This window comes from Bacillus rossius, chromosome 16, assembly GCF_032445375.1.
Source record: "Bacillus rossius redtenbacheri isolate Brsri chromosome 16, Brsri_v3, whole genome shotgun sequence".
NCBI lineage: Eukaryota > Metazoa > Arthropoda > Insecta > Phasmatodea > Bacillidae > Bacillus > Bacillus rossius.
Window position 1 is genome coordinate 36112483 of NC_086343.1, and position 25456 is coordinate 36137938.

At 37.7% G+C, this 25456-nt stretch overlaps 1 protein-coding gene across 4 annotated transcripts in view; it reads right to left on the reverse strand.

Moving 5' to 3' along the window:
• LOC134540172 (uncharacterized) overlaps positions 1–16257 on the reverse strand; it is a 63376-nt gene extending 47119 nt beyond the window's left edge. For 2 of the 4 annotated variants that reach the window (XM_063382725.1, XM_063382727.1), the window contains exon 1: positions 16157–16255. In XM_063382725.1, coding sequence (XP_063238795.1) covers positions 16157–16177 — 21 coding nt within the window. In that variant the 5' untranslated portion in view covers positions 16178–16255. Of the gene's footprint in view, positions 1–16156 lie in introns of all 4 variants that reach the window. The other 2 variants (XM_063382723.1, XM_063382726.1) reach the window with 2 other exon arrangements.
• Positions 16258–25456: the final 9199 nt, after the last annotated feature.

Genomic DNA, 25456 nt, shown 5'->3' on the forward strand with positions numbered 1-25456 from the left:
ACCACACATCATTAGCTGCTTACAACTTCTGTAAAAAAAAGAAATTACTTTTTTCTGTCATTCCTGCCCCATTCACCGCACCAACTTCAACCACTAGATGTGTCGTTTTTTGGTCCTTTGAATACGGCTTACCCGGAGTGTTCAATCTTTATGAGAAATCATCCCTACGAAAAAATTGAGAGAGAAGACATCCCAAAAATTTTTAAGTCTGCTTACGAAAAAGTTGCTAGCATTGGTAAAGCTGTTTCGGGGTTTGAAAAGACTGGAATATATCCACTCAATCCGGATGTATTTTGTGACGAAGATTTTGCGCCCACCAATACAGAAGTGGCCTCAACCGACATTACAACGTCGAGGAAGAGAGGAATGGACCTAACAACATCGAGGAAGATAGGAATGGACCTAACAACATCGAGGACGAGAGGAATGGACATAACAACATCGAGGAAGAGAGGAATGGACCTTACAACATCGAGGAAGGGAGGAATGGACCTAACAACATCGAGGAAGAGAGGAATGGACCTAACAACATTGAGGGAGAGAGGAATGGACCAAACAATGTCGAGCAGGAAGGAAATGGAGAACTCTGCAGTGCAAGACTATCACCAGAGGTTGGTTGTAATGTGGCAGGTTCCAGTAAAGATGTTTATTCAGGAACACATGGGCGTTTTAATAACAGATATTTTAGTTCCGGTTGTACTCATTCTATACTGCATGAACTGCAAGTAGGATCAATTGAGGTGACAACTTTTCCACAAATTTCACCTCTACCTGTTTTGAATTCGTCGTCTTCACAACAGAGACGGAAATCGAGGCCTAAGCAACATTCAGAAGTTTTAACTGCAACACCCAGGAAATAAGTTTTGGAAAATAGGGAACAAAAACAACTTTACTTGTTACTTTTGTTTAGCTAAGTAACGTAGTACATGAAGATAAAAAAATTTGGCTTTGGGTTTCCCATATTTCTGTTGAACCTCAAACATGACCTTGGTTTTTTTTTGTATCTAAAAAATCTTCAAGTATAAGGCCATCAGGTTTGTAAGCCACATAATTATGACCAGTAATTGGATAATATTTTAAGAACTTTGTAGTTTCGTTTGTATTTTTTTTTGTATTTACAGTGCTTGTTCTTGTGTAGTCTCAATGTTATCTAATATATACTATAGTACCAATCTGCTGTTGTTTAAGTTAGAGTTGTATAAGCTTCAATAACCGTTTATTTATTTGTATAGTTACATGTGTTACCGGTGCGGGTAATGGTACGCACCAAGTGTTTTCTGTGCGTACAATTGCCCCAACTGTGCGGGTAATGGTACGCACTACAAGATTTTAAGAATCAATTAATATAAAATGAACTATTCCGAATATTATACTTTAATTTGTACACCGCACCATTAAAAAAATTTGCTTTACACTAATATTGTTGCAAATCCAACCCAAAAGAAATTTTCAATTTTTAATAAAGTTTTAAATAAGGTGCGTGCCATTGCCCCTCCCTCCCCTAATGTTCCTTTTTCGTCTGAAAGTGTATACTGAAAAAAAAATTATATTTATTCCCGTACTTTAATGGTGCACGCACGCTTTGTAAAATTTGCAGAGACATTTCGAGTTATCAAACATATTTTAAAGATTTTCTTTGATTTTACATAAATTAAAAGTATAAACAGATGATCTGCCATTGCTTCAAATTTAAAATTAATTTTTAAAAAATATATTGAAAATTTGAATATACATAATAACATTACCTAGTCTGATATGTCTTGTTGTTAGAATACCACATATGATACGTCTTTTTGTATCAAGCTTTTTTTTTAAACGTTTCCAGCAATGTCTTGATAGTATGTAATTAAAGTTTTCAAATATCTATTTTTATTGTATAAAAACAGTAAACTGCTATTAACGTTGATCTGGTAGGCAAAACTCCCCAAAAAATTTTGGAAACCATAAAAAACTGTAAATTGTTAGCATTAAATTAATATTATGTCGCCAAGTGGTTCAGATACCTCTATTATTGGATTTTAATAGGTTCTATAGCAGTGGCGTAGCGTGCCATCTTGGCGCCTGGGGCGGGAGACCCATTTTGCCGCCCCCATTCCATAGGTGCTTAATTAAAATTAAATTTCACATGCAATGAGGTACCTTTTATTGAAGTTAAAATAGGATGAGCGGTTTTACAAGCGGATTCTACGGGCCTTATGAGCAGCGAAGTCAGAAATAACTTTGTCAAAATCAATATTAGCAGCCAATTCTTGTTCAATCGACAATATAGCCAAGTTTGATAGTATAGCGGAGCTCATAGTAGATCTGAGGTGATTTTTTATTAGCTTCAACTTCGAAAATATTCTCTCACAACTTGCAACACTAATCGCCAAAGTCAAATATATACGAATCAAGATGACTATATTTGGAACCGAAATTCCGAGATTCAGTTTTTGAATGAACTGGAGGAGCACCAGTAGTCCTTTACCACTTATATCTTCCTCTGATTCAGAACAGGCAACAACAACAAACTACTGAAGACGCTTCCGCTCCATCTGAAACTCGTCCTTGTCGATGTCTTCTAATACATGGGAAAGATCACACTCGAACTTGTTGTCCAAAAGTTTCGCTGGCATCAAAAATCCGAACTGTCCGATATTTCTTGAATTTGCTGGAATCGAGTCGTCATTTCTTGAATGATCTTGTCAAATGATGCGATAATCTCTCGACGGATTTCCTGTTGGTGAGACAAAGCTGCATCTTCAGAAGATTCATCGCCATGCATGCGTTTTTTCCTGCGAATTCTTCTCGTTTTGAGTTCGAATCCGAGTTTTTCGCAGAGAGCCTTAGCAGAGTCAATTGCTTCTTGCACGAAACGGTCTCTACTTTGCACAAAGAGGGTTTTCAAGCGCAGAGTTTCTGAGCACACTTATCCGCACTTAGTCCTCGTTGCTGCAGGTAAATCTGTGCGTCATCTACTTCAGGTAGCACTGCAGCCCAAAATCCAAGAAAAGTTAGGAAGTTAAATGACTGCATGGCTGTCAGGAGAAGACTGGCTCCCGATCTTGTTTCGGAAGTTTGAGATGAATCTGTTAATTGTTTCAGTACCTCAAGAACTACCTCAAACTTATTTTTAAGCATCTTGACAGCTACATGTCTAGCGCTCCAGCGCGTTTCAGTGACTCGTTTTACTGCTTGACCTGTGACGGCAACCAAAGTGTTCCATCGAACAGTTGATGCGGAAAAGAAGGCAAACAGCTTCTCCAGAGTTCCAAAAAACGTCACGGAATCCACTGATTCAGAAGCAGCGTGTACCCCAGCCAAGTTTAGTGAGTGGTTTGTGCATGCAACGAATATAGCTTTCGGATTCAGTGCTTTAATCCGGGCTTGAACTCCATTGTGGATCCCTGACATTGTGGCAGCATTGTCATAAGCCTGTCCTCTCAGATTCTGTATGTCCAGTCCGTCTGATGTTATCTTCGCGATTATATCGTTGCTGAGATCTTCTGCATTTTTTCCTTTTGGTTCGAAGAAGTCAATGAAAGATTCTACCACGGCGACTTTTTCTCCTTCGATATGTACGTACCGCAAAACTTGGCTCATTTGGTCATTGTGGGAGATGTCTGGTGTACTGTCGAAGATTACGCAATAATATTTAGCTTCTTGAATACGACGGATGATGGTGGATCGAACTTGCTGTCCCAGTAAGTTTATAAATTCATTCTGGGTTTCTGGAGATAGATACGAAACTGAGACTCTTGCTCCCAGCTTTATCTTTGTCAGGTGTTCCATTAGAAGAGGGTCGTATTTAGCTAGGAGGTGCACTAACTCCAGAAAGTTCCCGCGATTGACACTATCATCTCCTCGAATGTCTTCTCGATGTCCTCTGAAGGCCAGATTCTGTTTGGCTAAGAACTGGATAATATTCAGCAACCTGTACAGTACATCCCTCCACTTCTTCTCCACACTTTCGAAAACTTCTTGTTGTTTCTGATCGATGGTTGCTTTACAGTTCAGGCGAACTTCCAACTCCTTCCATTTCAAGAAGCTCTGTTCATGGCCCAGGCTATTTTCATGGTCTCCTATTCTTGGATTTAGCTTCCACCATTTGTTGAATCCTTCTTCAGATGCTAAGTTAGAGCCGGAATTGCCAAACAGCTTGCAAGAAAAACAATACAAGGATTGCTTCAAAGGCGAGTACACCATCCATGTTCGGAGAACCTTTTCGTCGTTAGATAATGGTTTGTAGAACCACTCTTTGGTTAGTTTTCGGGTACCGCCTTTCGTTTAAGTCCCTGAGCGAACAACTAATAAAACTGAAACTGGGATTTTACGTTTAGCGTGTTTCACCCAATCCCTGCCAGACCTAGAAGAAAAAAGGCGTCGACCGTTAGAAAATGACTTAACTGAGAAGGCTTGTAAACCCATAATTTGTAATTTGCTAAATTTTAGGTATGTTTATTTGCATGTTAAGGTGTGTCAATTTTTTGCTAGGTTTCGCCTATGGTAATTGATATTTACAGCGCTGATACGCCCGGTGCGTATCTATATTTGTATTTGTATTAATATGTTCTTATATATTTTTAATGCCTTTTTGGTAATTATATTTAATTTTCGGAGCTCCGAAATATATGATCAAACTATAATTTTTTGGGGAAATTGTTAAAGTAATTTTTAGTATTATTATATAGCTATATTTTTATAAGTAGTAATAGGGTATGTATTTTATGATAAATGCGTCGATTTGTGATGAAACGATTTTATGATATATATATATATTTATTAAATGTTGTCATATAAATTTTGCGTCTTTTTAACTTGCTGCCTCCTCTCACTGTTCGCAACCTTATTAGTATTTTTTAAGCCTGCTATTAGTTTGGGTTTTCATATTTTTTTGGGTTTACCTGCGCTCGCGGTACGGGGCAATATAGGAGTTTTACTGTGTCCCGGTTTGCGGAAGTTGTTTGGTTTGCCCTGGGTTAAGGTCAAACTTTACAGTACAATGCGTAGTACTAAATTCAATGAGTGCGAAAGAAAGGCATCGACACGGGCCGACGCGTGAAACAAAAGATTTTGTATGAGTAATTAACATAATGAGTGCCGCTCAACTCGGCTCGCGCGCGCCGGGCGGCGCGGCGTGATGCGATGTTGCCGTTCGTATGTAAACAAACAAATGTTATAAAGAGCTCTGTCAGTGATTTCGCAGTTTTTCTTTTAAATAAATATCAAAAAATAGTTGGTGCGCAAAATTGTAGATAAAAATGGAACATTATAGTGTGTCTGACACATGTAATGAATGAATCATAGATGAGATCTCAACCCGCTTCACCGGCGACCCGCCCCTGCGGGCTGCCGCCCGGGGCGGGCCGCCCCCTCCGCCCCACCCACGCTACGCCACTGTTCTATAGTAAACCAAATGCTTACATATTTGATTGCTGAAAGTTGTGAAGTTAGGTTGGATATAAAAGTCTTAATTATATCATGTATCGTCGTACAGAATATGTTATTCACTCCGTGCATGGGTCTTTAGTGTGAAGCCAACAGTTAAAAAATGTGTGTTCGTTTGTTCTTAAGTGAGTGTACCCGGAGCTAAAATTTCCATCGTTTGGAAACACTTCGACATGTATTTAATGTAAATTAAATTTTATAACTGTTGTTATCTTTGTTCCCATACGATTAGCTAGTAGTTTTAATATTGTCTGCAGTACTGTTCCTCTAATTTATTGGTTTTGTTATGGTCTTTGATTGGTTCTTGCTTGAGAAAAATTAAATTAATTTGGTGGTTTAGACAAAAGCCATTGCTGGTTAGTAGTATATATTGACGGTTGTGCTACTGGTTCCTGGTTCTGGATAGATGATTGTCATCGCCATTTAAGATTGTTACATCACAGCTGCCATATTGGATGATGACATTACCACTAAAATTTTCTTTATGCCCGCCATATTGAATTCTGATATGAAGGCGGAAAACTCGAATGGCCTTGAAAAAAATATATTGAAATTTAACCTTTACCTTTAAATTTGACATTGATCTTGAATTTTTTTCCTTGACCTTTGAACTAACACTTACCTTCGACATCAAACTATATCTTGGATCCCGCCATCTTTTCATCGAAAATCCCAATCCCTAAATAGTGCAATTTTCGTTACTACTACCATATTGAATTCTAATAACATGTCCGCCATCGTAGAAAAGATATCTCAGCCACTTTATTAGATTCTGACGACACAGCCGCCATATTGTTGTCGTCTGCTGGAGCCCACCATTTTGGACGTTGTCATGGCCAATATCTAAGATTTTTCTGTCTCACTGGAGGTTGCCCTCTTAGATTCCGTCATCTTTGTTTTTAATGTTTGTTTCTTACAGTATTTTTATCAGGTAAATTTCAGTCAATAATGATTCGTTGCTCAGGCGATTGCTACATCCTGATACAGTTGATAAAAGCTATCGTGCAAGACAAATATATTCTACTTGATGTTAGCGTAGCAATCCTTCTCTTACAATCGTAAGTGAGCCTTCAAACTACAACATGAAAAATAATATATACCTCAATACATCACATGGTAGCACATGTTGTTAAAAAACAGAACTATTTGGTCAAGAATCTTTCAAAATTGAAAATTAGCACTCGCTGATGGATTTCTCAAATTCGTATTTAAGTATAAGTTTAAAAAACTCAGTATGCATCTGGTATTAGTCACAGAAGCTATTTCGAAAGTGTGAGTCTTCGACCTTGGTTGGTTCATTATCTGTTTGTAATATGGAAGGTGATTTTGAAGACATAACAAGAAACGTCAGCGCGGTTCCAAAACAACAGTGGCGTAGCGTGGGTGGGGCGGAGGGGTCGGCCCGCCCCGGGCGGCAGCCCGCCGGGGCGGGTCGCCGGTGAAGCGGTTTGAGATCTCATCTATGATTCATTCATTACATGTGTCAGACACACTATAATGTTCCATTTTTATCTACAATTTTGCGCACCAACTATTTTTTGATATTTATTTAAAAGAAAAACTGCGAAATCACTGACAGAGCTCTTTATAACATTTGTTTGTTTACATACGAACGGCAACATCGCATCACGCCGCGCCGCCCGGCGCGCGCGAGCCGAGTTGAGCGGCACTCATTATGTTAATTACTCATACAAAATCTTTTGTTTCACGCGTCGGCCCGTGTCGATGCCTCTCTTTCGCACTCATTGAATTTAGTACTACGCATTGTACTGTAAAGTTTGACCTTAACCCAGGGCAAACCAAACAACTTCCGCAAACCGGGACACAGTAAAACTCCTATATTGCCCCGTACCGCGAGCGCAGGTAAACCCAAAAAAATATGAAAACCCAAACTAATAGCAGGCTTAAAAAATACTAATAAGGTTGCGAACAGTGAGAGGAGACAGCAAGTTAAAAAGACGCAAAATTTATATGACAACATTTAATAAATATATATATATATATCATAAAATCGTTTCATCACAAATCGACGCATTTATCATAAAATACATACCCTATTACTACTTATAAAAATATAGCTATATAATAATACTAAAAATTACTTTAACAATTTCCCCAAAAAATTATAATTTGATCATATATTTCGGAGCTCCGAAAATTAAATATAATTACCAAAAAGGCATTAAAAATATACAAGAACATATTAATACAAATACAAATACAAATATAGATACGCACCGGGCGTATCACCGCTGTAAATATCAATTACCATAGGCGAAACCTAGCAAAAAATTGACACACCTTAACATGCAAATAAACATACCTAAAATTTAGCAAATTACAAATTATGGGTTTACAAGCATTCTTAGTTAAGTCATTTTCTAACGGTCGACGCCTTTTTTCTTCTAGGTCTGGCAGGGATTGGGTGAAACACGCTGAACGTAACGTTTCAGTTTTATTAGTTGTTCGCTCAGGGACTTCAACGAAAGGCGGTATCCGAAAACTAACCAAAGAGTGGTTCTACAAACCATTATCTAACGGCGAAAAGGTTCTCCGAACATGGATGGTGTACTCGCCTTTGAAGCAATCCTTGTATTGTTTTTCTTGCAAGCTGTTTGGCAATTCCAGCTCTAACTTAGCATCTGAAGAAGGATTCAACAAATGGTGGAAGCTAAATCCAAGAATAGGAGACCATGAAAATAGCCTGGGCCATGAACAGAGCTTCTTGAAATGGAAGGAGTTGGAAGTTTGCCTGAACTGTAAAGCAACCATCGATCAGAAACAACAAGAAGTTTTCGAAAGTGTGGAGAAGAAGTGGAGGGATGTACTGTACAGGTTGCTGAATATTATCCAGTTCTTAGCCAAACAGAATCTGGCCTTCAGAGGACATCGAGAAGACATTCGAGGAGATGATAGTGTCAATCGCGGGAACTTTCTGGAGTTAGTGCACCTCCTAGCTAAAAACGACCCTCTTCTAATGGAACACCTGACAAAGATAAAGCTGGGAGCAAGAGTCTCAGTTACGTATCTATCTCCAGAAACCCAGAATGAATTTATAAACTTACTGGGACAGCAAGTTCGATCCACCATCATCCGTCGTATTCAAGAAGCTAAATATTATTGCGTAATCTTCGACAGTACACCAGACATCTCCCACAATGACCAAATGAGCCAAGTTCTGCGATACGTACATATCGAAGGAGAAAAAGTCGCCGTGGTAGAATCTTTCATTGACTTCTTCGAACCAAAAGGAAAAAATGCAGAAGATCTCAGCAACGATATAATCGCGAAGATAACATCAGACGGACTGGACATACAGAATCTGAGAGGACAGGCTTATGACAATGCTGCCACAATGTCAGGGATCCACAATGGAGTTCAAGCCCGGATTAAAGCACTGAATCCGAAAGCTATATTCGTTGCATGCACAAACCACTCACTAAACTTGGCTGGGGTACACGCTGCTTCTGAATCAGTGGATTCCGTGACGTTTTTTGGAACTCTGGAGAAGCTGTTTGCCTTCTTTTCCGCATCAACTGTTCGATGGAACGCTTTGGTTGCCGTCACAGGTCAAGCAGTAAAACGAGTCACTGAAACACGCTGGAGCGCTAGACATGTAGCTGTCAAGATGCTTAAAAATAAGTTTGAGGTAGTTCTTGAGGTACTGAAACAATTAACAGATTCATCTCAAACTTCCGAAACAAGATCGGGAGCCAGTCTTCTCCTGACAGCCATGCAGTCATTTATTTTCCTAACTTTTCTTGGATTTTGGGCTGCAGTGCTACCTGAAGTAGATGACGCACAGATTTACCAGCAGCAACGAGGATTAAGGGCGGATAAGTGTGCTCAGAAACTCTGCGCTTGAAAACCCTCTTTGTGCAAAGTAGAGACCGTTTCGTGCAAGAAGCAATTGACTCTGCTAAGGCTCTCTGCGAAAAACTCGGATTCGAACTCAAAACGAGAAGAATTCGCAGGAAAAAACGCATGCATGGCGATGAATCTTCTGAAGATGCAGCTTTGTCTCACTAACAGGAAATCCGTCGAGAGATTATCGCATCATTTGACAAGATCATTCAAGAAATGACGACTCGATTCCAGCAAATTCAAGAAATATCGGACAGTTCGGATTTTTGATGCCAGCGAAACTTTTGGACAACAAGTTCGAGTGTGATCTTTCCCATGTATTAGAAGACATCGACAAGGACGAGTTTCAGATGGAGCGGAAGCGTCTTCAGTAGTTTGTTGTTGTTGCCTGTTCTGAATCAGAGGAAGATATAAGTGGTAAAGGACCACTGGTGCTCCTCCAGTTCATTCAAAAACTGAATCTCGGAATTTTGGTTCCAAATATAGTCATCTTGATTCGTATATATTTGACTTTGGCGATTAGTGTTGCAAGTTGTGAGAGAAGATTTTCGAAGTTGAAGCTAATAAAAAATCACCTCAGATCTACTATGAGCCCTGCTAGATTATCAAACTTGAATATATTGTCGATTGAACAAGAATTGGCTGCTAATATTGATTTTGACAAAGTTATTTCTGACTTCGCTGCTCATAAGGCCCGTAGAATCCGCTTGTAAAACCGCTCATCCTATTTTAACTTCAATAAAAGGTACCTCATCGCATGTGAAATTTAATTTTAATTAAGCACCTATGGAATGGGGGCGGCAAAATGGGTCTCCCGCCCCAGGCGCCAAGATGGCACGCTACGCACTGCAAAACAGCAATGTCATCGTCAGGATATATGTGATGGTACTAAGGCATTTTGTTACCAAAAACCAACAATACTCGACGACATGAGACAGGCAATTGTGCAAGGAGTCCTTTGCGAAAAATTGTAAGTGGCGAAATTGCAGCATTCAATTTGGACGAAGTGATGAATTAAAATAAACACACCAAACCCTGCGAAGGTACAAATTTATCGTTTACTGGGAAAAAAGTCTGTGTTTGGACGTAATGTTTGTAAAATTGGCCATATTAATCAAACTTGGACATCTTCATCGCCTGCATTGAAATGTAATGAGACTCCAGCAACGAAGATACGATGCCAAGATAGAGTACAACAGGAAAAAAAATATGACAAGTTTCCTAAGCTATTTCACGAAGATTTGATCATCCTACAGAATCTGTGGTGAATTTCCTATAACTCAAGCTGAAAGTTTAAATAAAATTATTGGAAACCGTGGCAGCAGCGAACACTTTACAGAAAATACGAATTAATTAAAATAATTTGAAAGAAAAGATTCACTAAGGTCTTAATGATGAAAGGAACACGTTAAAATAAGATTATTCTTATCAATCTTATGATGGTTATTTGAACAAAGACGACAGTGACTTTAGGGCTGATATTAAAACGAAAGAATTCAGAGATCTTAAAAATAATTATAACAAACATTCCAGGGGTATGACATCAACAGAAGATTTCGGTTACACATTATGGAAAGATCCTAACAAATTGTCGGATCGTCTGAGACTATTAATGGCTTCACTTAGGGCATGAAACTATTCGCCCCTCAACGAAGTAGCCTTCATACTCAAAGAACTGAGGGAAGCTCTCCACAAAATATAATTACATGTTTTACTTGCTTGTGTTTAATATTGAAAAATAAGTAAATTAATTATTTGGCTTTTAAAAAAAATATTGTTTTATTTTTCCTAAACAGATAGCTAATATAGATTAAGTTCTCGTAGTACCATACAAGGTGTAACCTATCAGTAGTATTCCTGCGATGATGTCATATCCATGTGCCTTATGCCCGCGACGAGATCTTATCCCTGTGACCAGATTGTAACCCTGTAATCAAATCGTATCCCTGTGCCATATCCCTCAGATGATATCGAATCCCTGTTATGAGATTGTATCCCTATGTCATATTCCTGCAGCAATATCGTGTTCCTGCTTCATATCCCTGCGTCAAAATCATATCCCTGCGATGATATATACCTGCGATGAGATTGTATCCCTGCTCAATATTCCTGCGACGTGATCGTATCTCTGATCCGTAGCCATGCGATGAGACCGTATCACTGGAATGAGATCGCATGCATGTGATGAGCTCATACCCTTACAAGTAGAATTTTTACAAATATGTGTCCTTTCGGTAAATGTTCTTCATTTTGACATGACAACGACTAATAAATCGATGAACGCCGGCTGCACGCACGAAAAAGTGTCCCGTTAGGCTCATTATCCCGTTACGCTGTGTCCCGTTACGCCCATCTATCATTTCATCAATGTTTTGTTATGACGTTGTCGCGTTAAACTATCGTCCGTAAACAGACTTTACAGACAACCAATTTTTATCATAATAAAAAGTATTCAATTTTATTCATAAAAGTATGCAATCATTTCATCAATGTTTTGTTATGACGTTGTCACGTTAAACTATCGTCCGTAAACCGACTTTACAGACAAACATTTTTTTGATAAGTGTTCTTTCTTTTTCATGAATGTACTTTCTTTTTATAATGTGCCTCCCTTTTTTGAATGTTCATCGACAAGAATGTAGTCAGGCCATGATTGACCTTGTTGTTCGGATATAAGTGGTCGAAACGTCAGACATTGTTCAGGACATGGTCTCATGGTCTGAAGACACTTGACATATACGCCTTAAATTGTATAAGACCTGGTTGGAAGGTATTCCATATGTCGAAAATTTAGACTTCAGTGGTAGGCACAGCGCCAACATCTATATTTCCTCGCACGGGTATCTTGTTTAGAGTAGCTTTTCGTAGGTAGAATGACTAATGAACTCCACGAAAGGGAATGGTAAACAGGATTTAATTTTATTTAAGTCATGATTTATCCTTAACACTGATCGAGTATCAAGCAAGAGCCGAAATCCTTGTGGGTCAATTTTATATTAACACACAATTTTTTTTTAATGTTGTTTAGAATATTTTCCAAATTTTTTGGTTGATTATTATTAATTTCCAAAATGACTGCCAAAATATCATCATCGGCTTACTGGAGGCTGGTAGACTAGAAGCCTAAGCTGAATTTAGGATTTTTCGCCATTTTATTGAATAAATATTCTCTTAACCAAAATTTGAATTTTTGCCAAATCCAGGTGTCGAAGTGGGGACAAGAATAGACTGAATCAGTCATTATTTTGAGAAGTGATATTTTTATGAATTTTGGATTTTTTCTCAAATTTATAGGTTAAAAATTACAGAATTTTAAGTTGGAGACGACGTTGGCCAACAAGATGTTGGATGTCAAGATAATAAATGAATACTGCACTCTACCTGTATAAATTAAACTATTATGGTGGCAACGTATTCTAGCAAATGACTCGTGTACTACGTGACACTAGCACTCTTTTATCTAATACTGAAAACAAGATTACGGTGGCACTCACTAGCAGGTGATGTAAGTTAACTAGCTCTCCTAGTAGCAAGTATTGAAAATAAAGACGTTGTCAACATCATTTATCAGGTGATGCAATTATTCCTTCAAATTAAAAAAAAATTCAAATCCGAATGTGTGTTATTTGTATATACCTTTTAAATCCTCAGTTAAGTAAATGTATTGATCGCTATGCGGTCCAAGGCGTATGTTTTCTAACCCAGAGGTATGAGCTATCATGGTTCGAATAACAGTGTTTCCAATGTATTTTGTAAAAAAAAATTGTTACGATAAATACCTCAACAATATTAGCGGGTAATGAAATATCGACCTTATGTGCATGACACAGAGCGATGCTGGAACTCTCTAGGAACAAATAGCCGAAACAAAGACGGAATCCAAGATGGTCACCTCTAGCGGAACTGAAATACCAACATAATGGTCGTGTCGTTATCTGAGATCCGGCCTCCAGCAGAGAACAAGGTGGCGGCTGTGTCGTAATAGTCTAAAAAAGTGACTGGGACATCAGATCTAAGTCTGCGGACATGTTATTAGAATTCAATATGGTGGTCGTAACGAAAATTGGTAGGCCTACATTCAGGTACGTATTGGTGTTCTCGATGACCAGATGGCAGAATCCATAATGTCGACTGAGGTCAAAGGCAAGGTCAAGGTCAAATTTCCATTTCAAGTTAATGGTCTTGGTAAAAGTTCAAGTTTAAGGTCAAAGGTCAAGTATAAAGTTTAAGTTCAAGGTCAAAGTCAAAGGTCGTCATACAATATGGCTGTCTTGATATCAGAATTTAAAATGTGGGTCGTAACGAAAATTACAATGCTTACATCATCATCCAAGATGGTCACCGTGATGTCACAATTTAATATGGTGACGTCAATCATCAATCCAGAATCAGCAACCTGTAGCAGGACCGGCCAATATATACTACTCTGGTTATTTTACGTTTCGTGAACTCAGATCTGTTCCCGTTTTCAGACACAGACAGACTGATAAAGGACTGTTTTTTTATTGTTTTTTTTTTGTTTGCATTGATCCCCGAACAGATACTCTATTGAGTATTGAGTATCGCCCAGGCATTTTGCTACGGAGTACCTGATCCAATGGACCTTTACCTCCTGCCTAGGGGATTGCTAAATTTGCTTACTCTGGAGTGGCTAAGTTGCCTGATTGTTCATGCTTAAATATAATTTGACTGGTCTGCCAATCTACCATCTCTGTTGAGATGATAGCCGACAGAGACTCATCACTTACATACTTTCTTAACTATATACGTATTTAATTTTTTATATTGTTATTAATTTTTTATTTATTATTATGACTATTTTTTTATTATTTTATATAAAAGTTGCTTTTACCAACAACAAAAATTTGGTGTTACCCTGTGATATTCGTTTACAGTTTGACAATAATTATTTTATTACATTACCCTATACCTACCTTCACCCAGATAATTGTTTGCCTGGATGGGGCTTCCTTAGTGGTCTCTATAGCAGCGTTATTATTAGAGGAAAGCCTTGCTTTTTTGGGAAAGTGCTGCCAATAACTTGTCGTAATGTGATCGATTTTAAAGTGAAGGTTTTGATTCTTTGTGTTACTGCTAACTATTTCTTTCTTTCATTATTATTATAAAAAAGAGGTTAACTGCCAAGTGTGTCCGGTGGGTATTTCCCTTTTCCATGGTTCCTGATAGGCCCCTCCGGCTAGCGTAGCGCTCGTGGTTGATACAACCAGCACTGACCCTGCCAGGCAGTCCCCTACTTTGGGTATTAATGATAGAAGACATTTTTTTCCTAACCTAAATTAAAACTTAGTGTGTTGGGGAGGGTTCCGGGTTAGGGATGGAGAGTAAGTGCGTCTCAGGCCGAAGCCCATACGCTCTAATCATGCAGGGTATTAGCCATACAGAAGGGGTAGCATGCATCATGTGCTAGGAGGGGAATTGGCCAGCCATGGCAGCGATTGGTGCCATGACTAACTCCCCTCACTGACTATACCAGACTAAAACTAGATAGGTTGAGCCCAGGTAAAACCTGCATAGACACAGGGAAAACCCTGGGCTCTGACATGCGGTATGCAAAATTTCATGCATTAATATCAAGCAGGAGGCTTACGGGAAAACAGAAGGATAGATCTGAAAAGTGGGGGGGGGGGGGGGGTGTTTGGTGCTTGAAAATTGCTGTCCGAATTGGTTTGGGGGGCACTGGTTGTTTCGGGGTCGACTTAAGTCGTTTCCCGCCGGGCTGCCAGCCAGCCCACTTAAATTTTGATGAAAGAAAATTATTTAGGTAAATTTTGTCGCCGAAGCTGCGCAGATACGCACTCCAATGTACTCGGCACAAAGCTGAGGATACCATTGGCTTACCGTGTCGTGCGTCTGTGTCTGTCAGGCCTCGCTGCTGGGTTACAGCTCAGCTAGTGTACTGGGAAGTTGGGAGGATAGAGGACATTGTAAAACAGATTGTATATAGACCTTCGACCCCTTCTCCTTGCGCGGCCAATGACAGACGAGTAGTTTTCTGATTGGCAGTGCACCTGAGAGATGATTTTATTGGTTGCGTTGGTATTTGGTTTGCTATGGTTTTGTGTGGTCAATTGTTTTCAGTTTTCATTTGATTTTTTAATGAAGATATAATTACACTAAAAACACTATTCACTAAATCCATTTAAAGCACACCAATAAGTAACCCTTTATCTGCTTAATAAATCAGCAGTATTGAGCAAGTCATTGACTAGCATTAAGACAAAATTCAGTAACAATATCGGATTATTATCTGGAGAAAAATAGTTTAGCCTAAATGTCTAGGAGTAGTTGTTATATGTAGATAACTATGCATTTTCTTTACCTTTATAATGCAAACTGTTTACTTTCTCGTGGTTATGACCTAATGTTTGATCATTTAATGGTAACGTATCTTAAAAATGAAAAATAATTTATTTAAAAGGGCCTTAAGAGGTTGTGAGTAATAATCTGCAATCTTATCTGGGAATAAATGGAATATGTTGAATAAGCAGTGAATGTTTTGGAACAGAACCTATTTCGGTTCTGGATGATTTTGTTGATGTATATTGAAACTTTCTGTTTACATGTGTGTGAGTTTGAATTGTATCTTTATATAAATATATATTTATTTGATTGCATAAGGGAGAGTGGCACGTCCCAAAATTAAATTTAAAAAAAAAGTATTTCACTGTCCCATAGTTTAATCATCGTAAACATTTATCAGTTCAAAAGGTTAATAGTTTTCCAAAATTTAACCTCTAAATCACGTCGTTTTTTTTTTCGTTTTGCTCTTTGACCGGATATTATCAGTTTGGAGTGTACAGTGAAGTAATTTTAATATAATACTAAAAGTTGAACGGGAACTTACCTTTTTGAAGATGTACAACATTATTATGGTAGTTCATTTCTGTAAATTTAGGTAAGCTCCATTATGCCGTAATAGATTTTATGAACCATAGATAAATACATCTATGTAGATGGCAAAACTAATTTCTACAAACATGTGTTGGACGAGTTCCAAAATAATAGTTCTTAGCAAATAATGCTATCATTTCTGAACTTTTAATAGACTAGTAAAAAATAAATATTCTTTCAAATGTGGTTTGTTTCCGTACTGTTTGCCTATGAGTACAAATAAGTAGAATTTAAGTAGGAAAATAAGATTGAAGATTAGTAAAGGATACCTGGTACCTGTTGAGCAAGTAAAAATGTTGCGTTGTTTTGAGTTTAAACATTTTAACGTCAATATTTTGCTGTATATTTTTTTTAACAAGGGGCAATTATTGTTCAGTAAATATTTTACTTAGCTATCGGTGTACTGCATTTAGTGGGAGTAATTTAGTGAAAATGAAACGGAAGTCGATAAACGTAAACAAAATACAAATGTGACGATCACACGCGTAGCAAAATAAACCCTTATATAATCAATTTAGTAAATATTTGTGTACATACCAAACTTAGTGGTGTGCCAAATAAAACTTTATGTTAGTGAAACTTCCCTGCAATATATTGGCTAAACAAAAATAGTCATGGAAAAAGCAATCTCAAGTTTTAAAATATCTATTAAGCTGGCTTTACACTGATTATAATACATATTCTCCTTTTCAATATGGCAATGGTCTCGGCCCTCCCTCTCTTTTCTATGGGTCTCGGTGACACATCAGCGGAGCGCACGCTTATATTAAAAAAAATTGGTTGTCTGTAAAGTCGGTTTACGGACGATAGTTTAACGTGACAACGGTATAAGAAAACATTAATGAAATTATTGCATACTTTTATGAATAAAATTTGAATCATTTTTTATTTTAATAATAAAAGAATAAATACTTTAAATTATACTAGTAATCATATTTTTAAAATGCAAGAATAATTAACCTTTATTGCCGAAATTGTTGTTTAATAAGCAATGAAAACCACATTAACTTTTCACTTCACTTTATCAACAGTCGACGAAACAGTTCACGTGTAGATGACTTGTAATTAATTTTGAAAACTGGCGTTTAGCTATAATGTTTAAATATAATTATGAACAAGTTTTTATATAAATAAACTGTAATCAAAAATCTAACATAACCTATTACTATTATTACTGCACTCGCCGACAGATGCTACTTTTTTTAATAATAAAAGAATAAATACTTAAAATTATACTAGTAATCAGATTCATTTTCTTACGTACATTTGACGTCGAAATTATTTCATATTACACATTTATAAACAAAGTTTTAAGTTTTCACTTCTGTCGGTGAGGCGCATGCGTACAATGGGCGTAATGGGACACAGCGTAATGGAACAATGTGCGTAACGGGACACTTTTTCGTGAGTGCAGCCGGCGTTCATCGATTTATTAGACGTTGTCACGTCAAAAATGTGGTTCAAATCTCTGTCAACAGCTGTGGGCCAATCAGTTGGAAAACAACCCCCTCTCAGGTGAGAGTATTAAAATGCAAGAGAACTTGCACTAAACTCAGTATGTAACTGCTCCCTGATGATGGCGACTGAAACTCCGACCGAAACGTCGGTGATATTGTCACGTGGCACCTAGCCGGTGCCACCACCATTTCTGTCACGTCTCACTTTCAGAGGGGGGAGAGAATCGTAGCTCTTGACATAGAAACAACTCGCTTGGCATCAACTAGTCTTAACTTCATAAAATACTTTACTGTACCTAGGATCATAGGTTCGTCATCCCGTACAGGATGTCTGGTGAGAGCTGAACTAAGGAGATTTTGCAAAATAACATAATACTTAATTAAAATTATTTTATTCTTAAAGTCAAATACTCAACATCATTTTAAAGAACATTTAAATAGCGGGATTACAATTTAAAACAATAATCTCTTTACTTCCTTAACGATTGAACGACCTTACAAGAGAGAGAATGAGAGAACTTCACTAAACACTTCCCTAGTCCTTCCGAATACCTCAAATCATAATTAATACTTAAAATTAAAACAAAGATAAGTCCATACTCACATTTTCCGAAAAGCCTTTCTTGATCGATTACTTTAAAAAAATAACGTAGGGGCCTCTCCTGCCCTTGAAATCCCGAACGAACATTACATTTTAAAAACTATGACGCGTGACCCCTGACGAGGGCCATAGCCTCCGCCCGAAAGCTTGACGACTACATTATGACCTAACTTAAATTAAACGACTCGTGGCCTCTGGCGTCGACCATAGCTTCCGCCCGAAAGCTTGAATTCCTACATCACGAACGAACTAACAACTCGTGACCACAGGTGAGACGCATAGCCTCCGCCTGAGTGAGCCCCGAGTCACCACTCACTTGCGCTTAAATTCGCGCGCCCTGCCGCGCCTACCATAACAAAAGCTCGTTATTGAAGTCAAATTTACTAAACAACTAACTAGAACATCTGGGAAGACTACCCCCCCTCTACCCCAATGTGCAGGCCACACCGCGCGGCTTGTTACGACAGCGCGCCCCAGTAACTGCGGCCCGTGGCTGCGCCAGCGCGCGGCCAAACAAACAAACAAAATTCTGCAAGCCCGCAGCGCGCCGCGCCGGCCCCGTGCCCCAATTACATGGTCACGCCACTTGCGCTGACGAGTGAACAGAGCAGCCAGCCCAGAGTCCCGTCAGTAAAGTCCCTAAATTTGATTTCAACAACCCTGCAAAATTTCAACCCGCGACATAACCCTCCCCTCACAGAGCTCGAGCCCCATCGAGCTACCTCAAAATTACAAATTGTCTTTTTCCATTAAACCATAACTATAAATTCCTCATTTCACAAAAATAATAATTTTCTTAGTTCCTTGCTGTCTGAACATACATCTAGATTCTGCATAAGATTTATTTTAAAACAACAAGTATTCATAAAATTAAATGTAAAACTTTTATCTGGTTTGTTCTCACAGGAACCTTCAGAGGCTCGAGTTCTCAATTCTAAAAAAATTGTTCTGTTAGTGAAGCTCTCTTTACAAATTAAATTACTGTTCTTAGTTTCTCAGTATTCGTTAAACAATGTGCAAATTCTTGATAATTATTATTATTTTTTTTTTCGGTTTCCGTTTATTACCATACTTCTTTCGTTCTTCAAAAAAAATTAAGTGTCCTTACAGTGTTTCAATTAATTAAACTCTTATCTCGTGAAGGTTGGTGCAACTCCTCGAAGTCAGTGTTGTCGAGAAGAGTAGCTCCCTGGGCTGGCCATCAGCAAACACCACTCAACTCCAACAGCTACTGGACTGGCTTCCAGGGCAGCTCACAACTTCTCCCCACATCTGCTTCGGAGTTGTGCCATCCTCATCACGAACAGATTACAATTCTGAAACATCATCAACAGGCATTACCATCACGCCTGACAAATACAAAACTAACTACTAAACTGCAATCGATGGGCAAGGATGCAAACACACAAAAAAATAAAATTAATTAATTCAACTGCTAACATAAAGTATCCCACCCTTAGCATAATCTAATCAGGCAAATAATTTGATAGGAAAAACTTAAGGAAGGGAAACATGACCTCCAATGATTTTCCCTAACTCTTGAGTCTTGATCTTCTCTATACAGCAAATAGTCCCCCACGAAGTAACTGGGTTGAAGGTCAGTTCACATGACCCACCCATAACCTCTTCTACTCTTCTTTTCTTCTGGGGGCAACCACAATGCCCACCAATCTCTCTCCATGGTGCCGAACCAGCTATCCCATGAGAGTAAACAACGTAGTCCATAGAAGCGCAGAGGGGAAACACCAATCTCTGGCTTGTCGAGTCATAAAACTGCTTTATCTTCTTCTTCTTCTTCTTCTGAGTAAAACATCTGATTAATCTTGCTACTATTCTTCCCAACAATAAAAAAAAAGTTCATCAGGTATCTTCATGAAAAAACATTCTAACTAATACTAAGTCTTCTTTTTCTTCTTTTTTTTTCTTCTGTTAGATGTAATAGAAGGCCATGTTAGGGAGGTTATAGGGAAAAAGAGTGGCCAATTCCCACCCCATCACCCACCTAGATCATGACTAATTAACTTTTAAACTTTCTATTTCAAACAAATAAAAAAAAACCATTTTTATTCAAATTTTTAAATTATAGCTACTTTTCCTTCATAACCTCAAAAGCAAATCAATAATTCTAAATGAAATTGTGATTTACTGCATCCTTGTTCCATCCGATCTGTTTGTTTATAACCTTTCTTGTAAAGTATAAAATTTTCAAACATTACTAATTAAAAAAAAATTAAATTCTGGTGTCCTTTGAGTTACAATTAACTTTACTATTTCTTAGCTTGAAATAATTTAAGTTTTCAGAACTATTTCATTGTCTAATTCACAACACTTAAAAATCAACTCAAAACAACAAATCATCAAAATCAATAAGATCATCTGACCTACCTATCAGTACTGTGAACTTGAACTGTTCGTACACATTTATAATAAGCTATTGTATTTAAATTCCAACCTAAATAAGGTTTAAAAAAAACTACTAATCCCTCTGTAAATTAAGAAAATTAACTTTAAAAATTAAACTTAAGGTATTAGTTCTTTTTGACAGCTACCACAACTCACTAGTTCCATTACATTACTATAACCTAAAAAGTTCTGTAAATAATGTTTATAACAAAAAAAAACTCCAGTTACTGTCTTCCATAAAAAAAAAATAAAACTTTACATGACCTTATTAATCTCCACTTGTAAGTCCATGGCTGCCAGCTTTCTCTTCTCTTGAATCTTCAGTCTTGGCTCTTGTTTCAGTGATCTTGTATCTTGTCTCTCGAACTCTTGTCATCTTGTAAACTGGACTGCTGCTCAGCTCATCTTAAGGAATCTGTAACAGTTTCAAAAATACATGTTAATTTAAATTACATAATTCCTGTTCTTTGGTCCTAAAAAAAAAATTGTATTATTAGTACACATTACCCTGAAACAACATTATTATTCATTGTTTATTACTTAAAAAAAATGCTTTACCATAAAATCCTTTTTTGTTCTTTTCATTAGGCCTATTTATTTTCCTTCTTCTTAATTAAATTCTGCTTCAAATGTTAATCCTAACTTAAGACCTACCATCTATTTATTATTCATTACCTACATTATTTATGTTACCCTAAAATTCCCATAAGTTTCTAATACTTCCTATCAAAGACATTCTCTCTAAAAAAAAATTTACTTGTGACTCTTAACTTAACAAACTTAAAAAAAAACTTTTACACTAGACTTAACTTATTATTCATTCTTAGTTACTAAATTTCTATATGTAAACTTTAGTACTTACAAACAAAAACTGCCTATTTCTCTCTACCTCTTAATCTCTTTCAATTATTACAATAATAATGTTACCTTGCATCTTTAAACTTTCTTCTTTTCAATTAAATTAGACATCTCATAACAATAAAAATTCTGCCTATACTCTTCTTATGGGTGTACAAACCAACAACAAAATTTCAAATTCTCAAGTTTCCTTATATTTAAATTATGCAATACAAATAACCTCTGTGGTGCCTGTACCCTTTTAGGCCTACCACCTTCTCCTCTCACAGCATGACAACTCTTATTCCTCGGGGTCTGTATTCACTGTTACAAATCAAATATCTCAAAAAAAATTAAAAACAAATTTATTATTTTAAGAAAACAAAAATTTACATTGAATTTACTATGGAGCCTGGAAATCTTAATGTCCCACAGCAGCTAACATGACTAAATCCCATGGAACCCCAGGTTTACATAACCTGTGCCCAAAAATTTAAGCATACCAGGCTTTCCCTGCACTGGTTTTACAGCATCACACACTATTTAGGGCCCCTGATCTGCCATCAGTCCCAAGGAGTTTTCCCACAACCCCTCTCTACACAAGCGCCTACCGCATTCCTCTCAATTGGCTATCGGTTTTACGGCATTCTTTTGGGATCCGACCATCAAGTTAGGGCTAATCGAACACTAAACCTCCATACTTCCAAACTAATGTAAATCAATTAAATTTTCTCTGTAATTTCTTAAAATCCAAATAAAAATTATTCAAACATGCCCAAGAAACTTTCAAAAAAAAAATTCATAATCTTATCTTCAAACCCTTAAAATAAAAATAAATAGATTACTCTGTTTTCTCCTTAATAACTGTAAACTGTCAACAAATATTATGTCGTAAATTTAACTATGCTTACTGACTCTAAATCATAAAATCTCATTCGTCCTAATTAATAAACAACCAATTTCCTTGAAATCTCACTGTATCTCTCATACTCAAACTCCACTGGCTGAATATCTCAATAAATTCAAAAACAATTATCTAAACTCTTAAAGAAACTCCTCCCCAATTATTCAAATTACTTCACCTTATTTTATTTCATTACTTAAAACACCTTACTCAAAAAAAATTAATTAATTATCTAGCTATCTTCCATTATTATTTATTTACCGAACAAAACTTTCTCCTAAATTAATTTAGTAACATTCAATTTCACATTAGGCAAGTACACTAACTCTCTACAGCAATGTTTCTCATTTCCCTCCTTCCTAACTGAATCCAATCTTACTTAACCTCCAGGGAATTTACCTCACAAAATAACCAAAAATTTCACTGTAGTGCCTATCTGCTATAGGCCCACTACACAGGGGGCTCTAACCCCACCAACAACCTTCATTGAAATGGTACCCTATCCCATACAGGATAGCCACTTCGGTACTACCATGGGGAACTCCTGCCCCAAACTACTCACAACTCTCAGGATTCTCCTAACCCTTAATTCCGTAGTCAGCCCATCTCCTATGGTCTGCGCTACAATTCCCTTTCTTCCCAGGGACACAACGCCTCACCTTAGGGTCCCTCGCCCTAATGAAAACATTAATTTTGTCTCTCTGTTCTTTTGGAGTAAATTCCCTCTACACACAAAATCTAGCCTTCCCAGTTTTCTCAATGCTTATCGATTTTATAGTGTACCTCCTTAATAATGTTTACAAATCCCAAAAAAATATTTTTAAAACCGAGGTAGAATTTAACTAACAAAAACATAAACAACTTACAACGAAACACTTCTAGCCTATACATCATACACTTCTTAAATTAAATTACTTACATACTGAAAGTTCCTCTTCTTCTAAAACACACTTAAATTTAAATTTATTTAACCAATAGTCTATTTTCTTATCGCTAAGTTACTGTACAGCTGATCAAAACAAGGTCACGGCCTGTCCACGTCTCCGTATGAGCCCGTGACGTCACCGAATTCCATCAGGTGCGCCAACCCTCGCTTGCGGTTCCTCCGTTCTCCGCTAGGTCTCAGCACCTCCCCGTCTCGTGTTCATTCTGCCACGTCCACTGACGTGTCGTTCTGAAACAACTCTCAACATTTTTCTAATTAAAACAAAACATCACTATAAATTCTATAACTCTCTTTTACATAAACTCTCGTTTTCTCTTTAATTCCTTTCTAACGTTTATCCTTCCCTCGACTGATTTAATTCGTACGTCTCGTCTCCTACGCGCACGACAACAAAACAAACTTCACTTGAAAATAATTCCTATTTACGACAAAAAATTTTTATTTTAAATTATAATTCTCTTAACCTACAATCTTAAATTAACTTTAATAAAACTAAACCACTTGCATTATCTTTATTAAGTATTTAAATTATAACGTATTCTCCTCACGTAAAAATCCCCGATAAACTCAACGACTTAAAACAACTTATCACTATAAACTTTATCCTTACAAGTATCCTCAAATAAACATCTGTTACGTCAAAAAAAAAATCTCAAAGACTTCCTCCACTATAGACTAAAATTCCGTAATCCTCTCCTCAAGTAAACTCTTAATAACCTGCTATCAGAAGCTGAAACTAACTTAATAATAAACATAAAAATCTACCTCTCTCTCTCTCCAGAAATAGAACCTATCCGGCGAACTCTACCATTTCTGTCACGTGGCACCTAGCCGGTGCCACCACCATTTCTGTCACGTCTCACTTTCAGAGGGGGGAGAGAATCGTAGCTCTTGACATAGAAACAACTCGCTTGGCATCAACTAGTCTTAACTTCATAAAATACTTTACTGTACCTAGGATCATAGGTTCGTCATCCCGTACAGGATGTCTGGTGAGAGCTGAACTAAGGAGATTTTGCAAAATAACATAATACTTAATTAAAATTATTTTATTCTTAAAGTCAAATACTCAACATCATTTTAAAGAACATTTAAATAGCGGGATTACAATTTAAAACAATAATCTCTTTACTTCCTTAACGATTGAACGACCTTACAAGAGAGAGAATGAGAGAACTTCACTAAACACTTCCCTAGTCCTTCCGAATACCTCAAATCATAATTAATACTTAAAATTAAAACAAAGATAAGTCCATACTCACATTTTCCGAAAAGCCTTTCTTGATCGATTACTTTAAAAAAATAACGTAGGGGCCTCTCCTGCCCTTGAAATCCCGAACGAACATTACATTTTAAAAACTATGACGCGTGACCCCTGACGAGGGCCATAGCCTCCGCCCGAAAGCTTGACGACTACATTATGACCTAACTTAAATTAAACGACTCGTGGCCTCTGGCGTCGACCATAGCTTCCGCCCGAAAGCTTGAATTCCTACATCACGAACGAACTAACAACTCGTGACCACAGGTGAGACGCATAGCCTCCGCCTGAGTGAGCCCCGAGTCACCACTCACTTGCGCTTAAATTCGCGCGCCCTGCCGCGCCTACCATAACAAAAGCTCGTTATTGAAGTCAAATTTACTAAACAACTAACTAGAACATCTGGGAAGACTACCCCCCCTCTACCCCAATGTGCAGGCCACACCGCGCGGCTTGTTACGACAGCGCGCCCCAGTAACTGCGGCCCGTGGCTGCGCCAGCGCGCGGCCAAACAAACAAACAAAATTCTGCAAGCCCGCAGCGCGCCGCGCCGGCCCCGTGCCCCAATTACATGGTCACGCCACTTGCGCTGACGAGTGAACAGAGCAGCCAGCCCAGAGTCCCGTCAGTAAAGTCCCTAAATTTGATTTCAACAACCCTGCAAAATTTCAACCCGCGACAATATCTTCGCCTTCGTCACGGCTACAACCCAGAAGCCAAGCAACTCCAGACAATGGCTGCGAAATCAGAGATATTTATTAATTGGAAGGTTATAGATTTAATTTAACCCAAACCTCTAAATTTACCTTTTATTCATAATTTTCACAAAAAAATTAGCAAACAC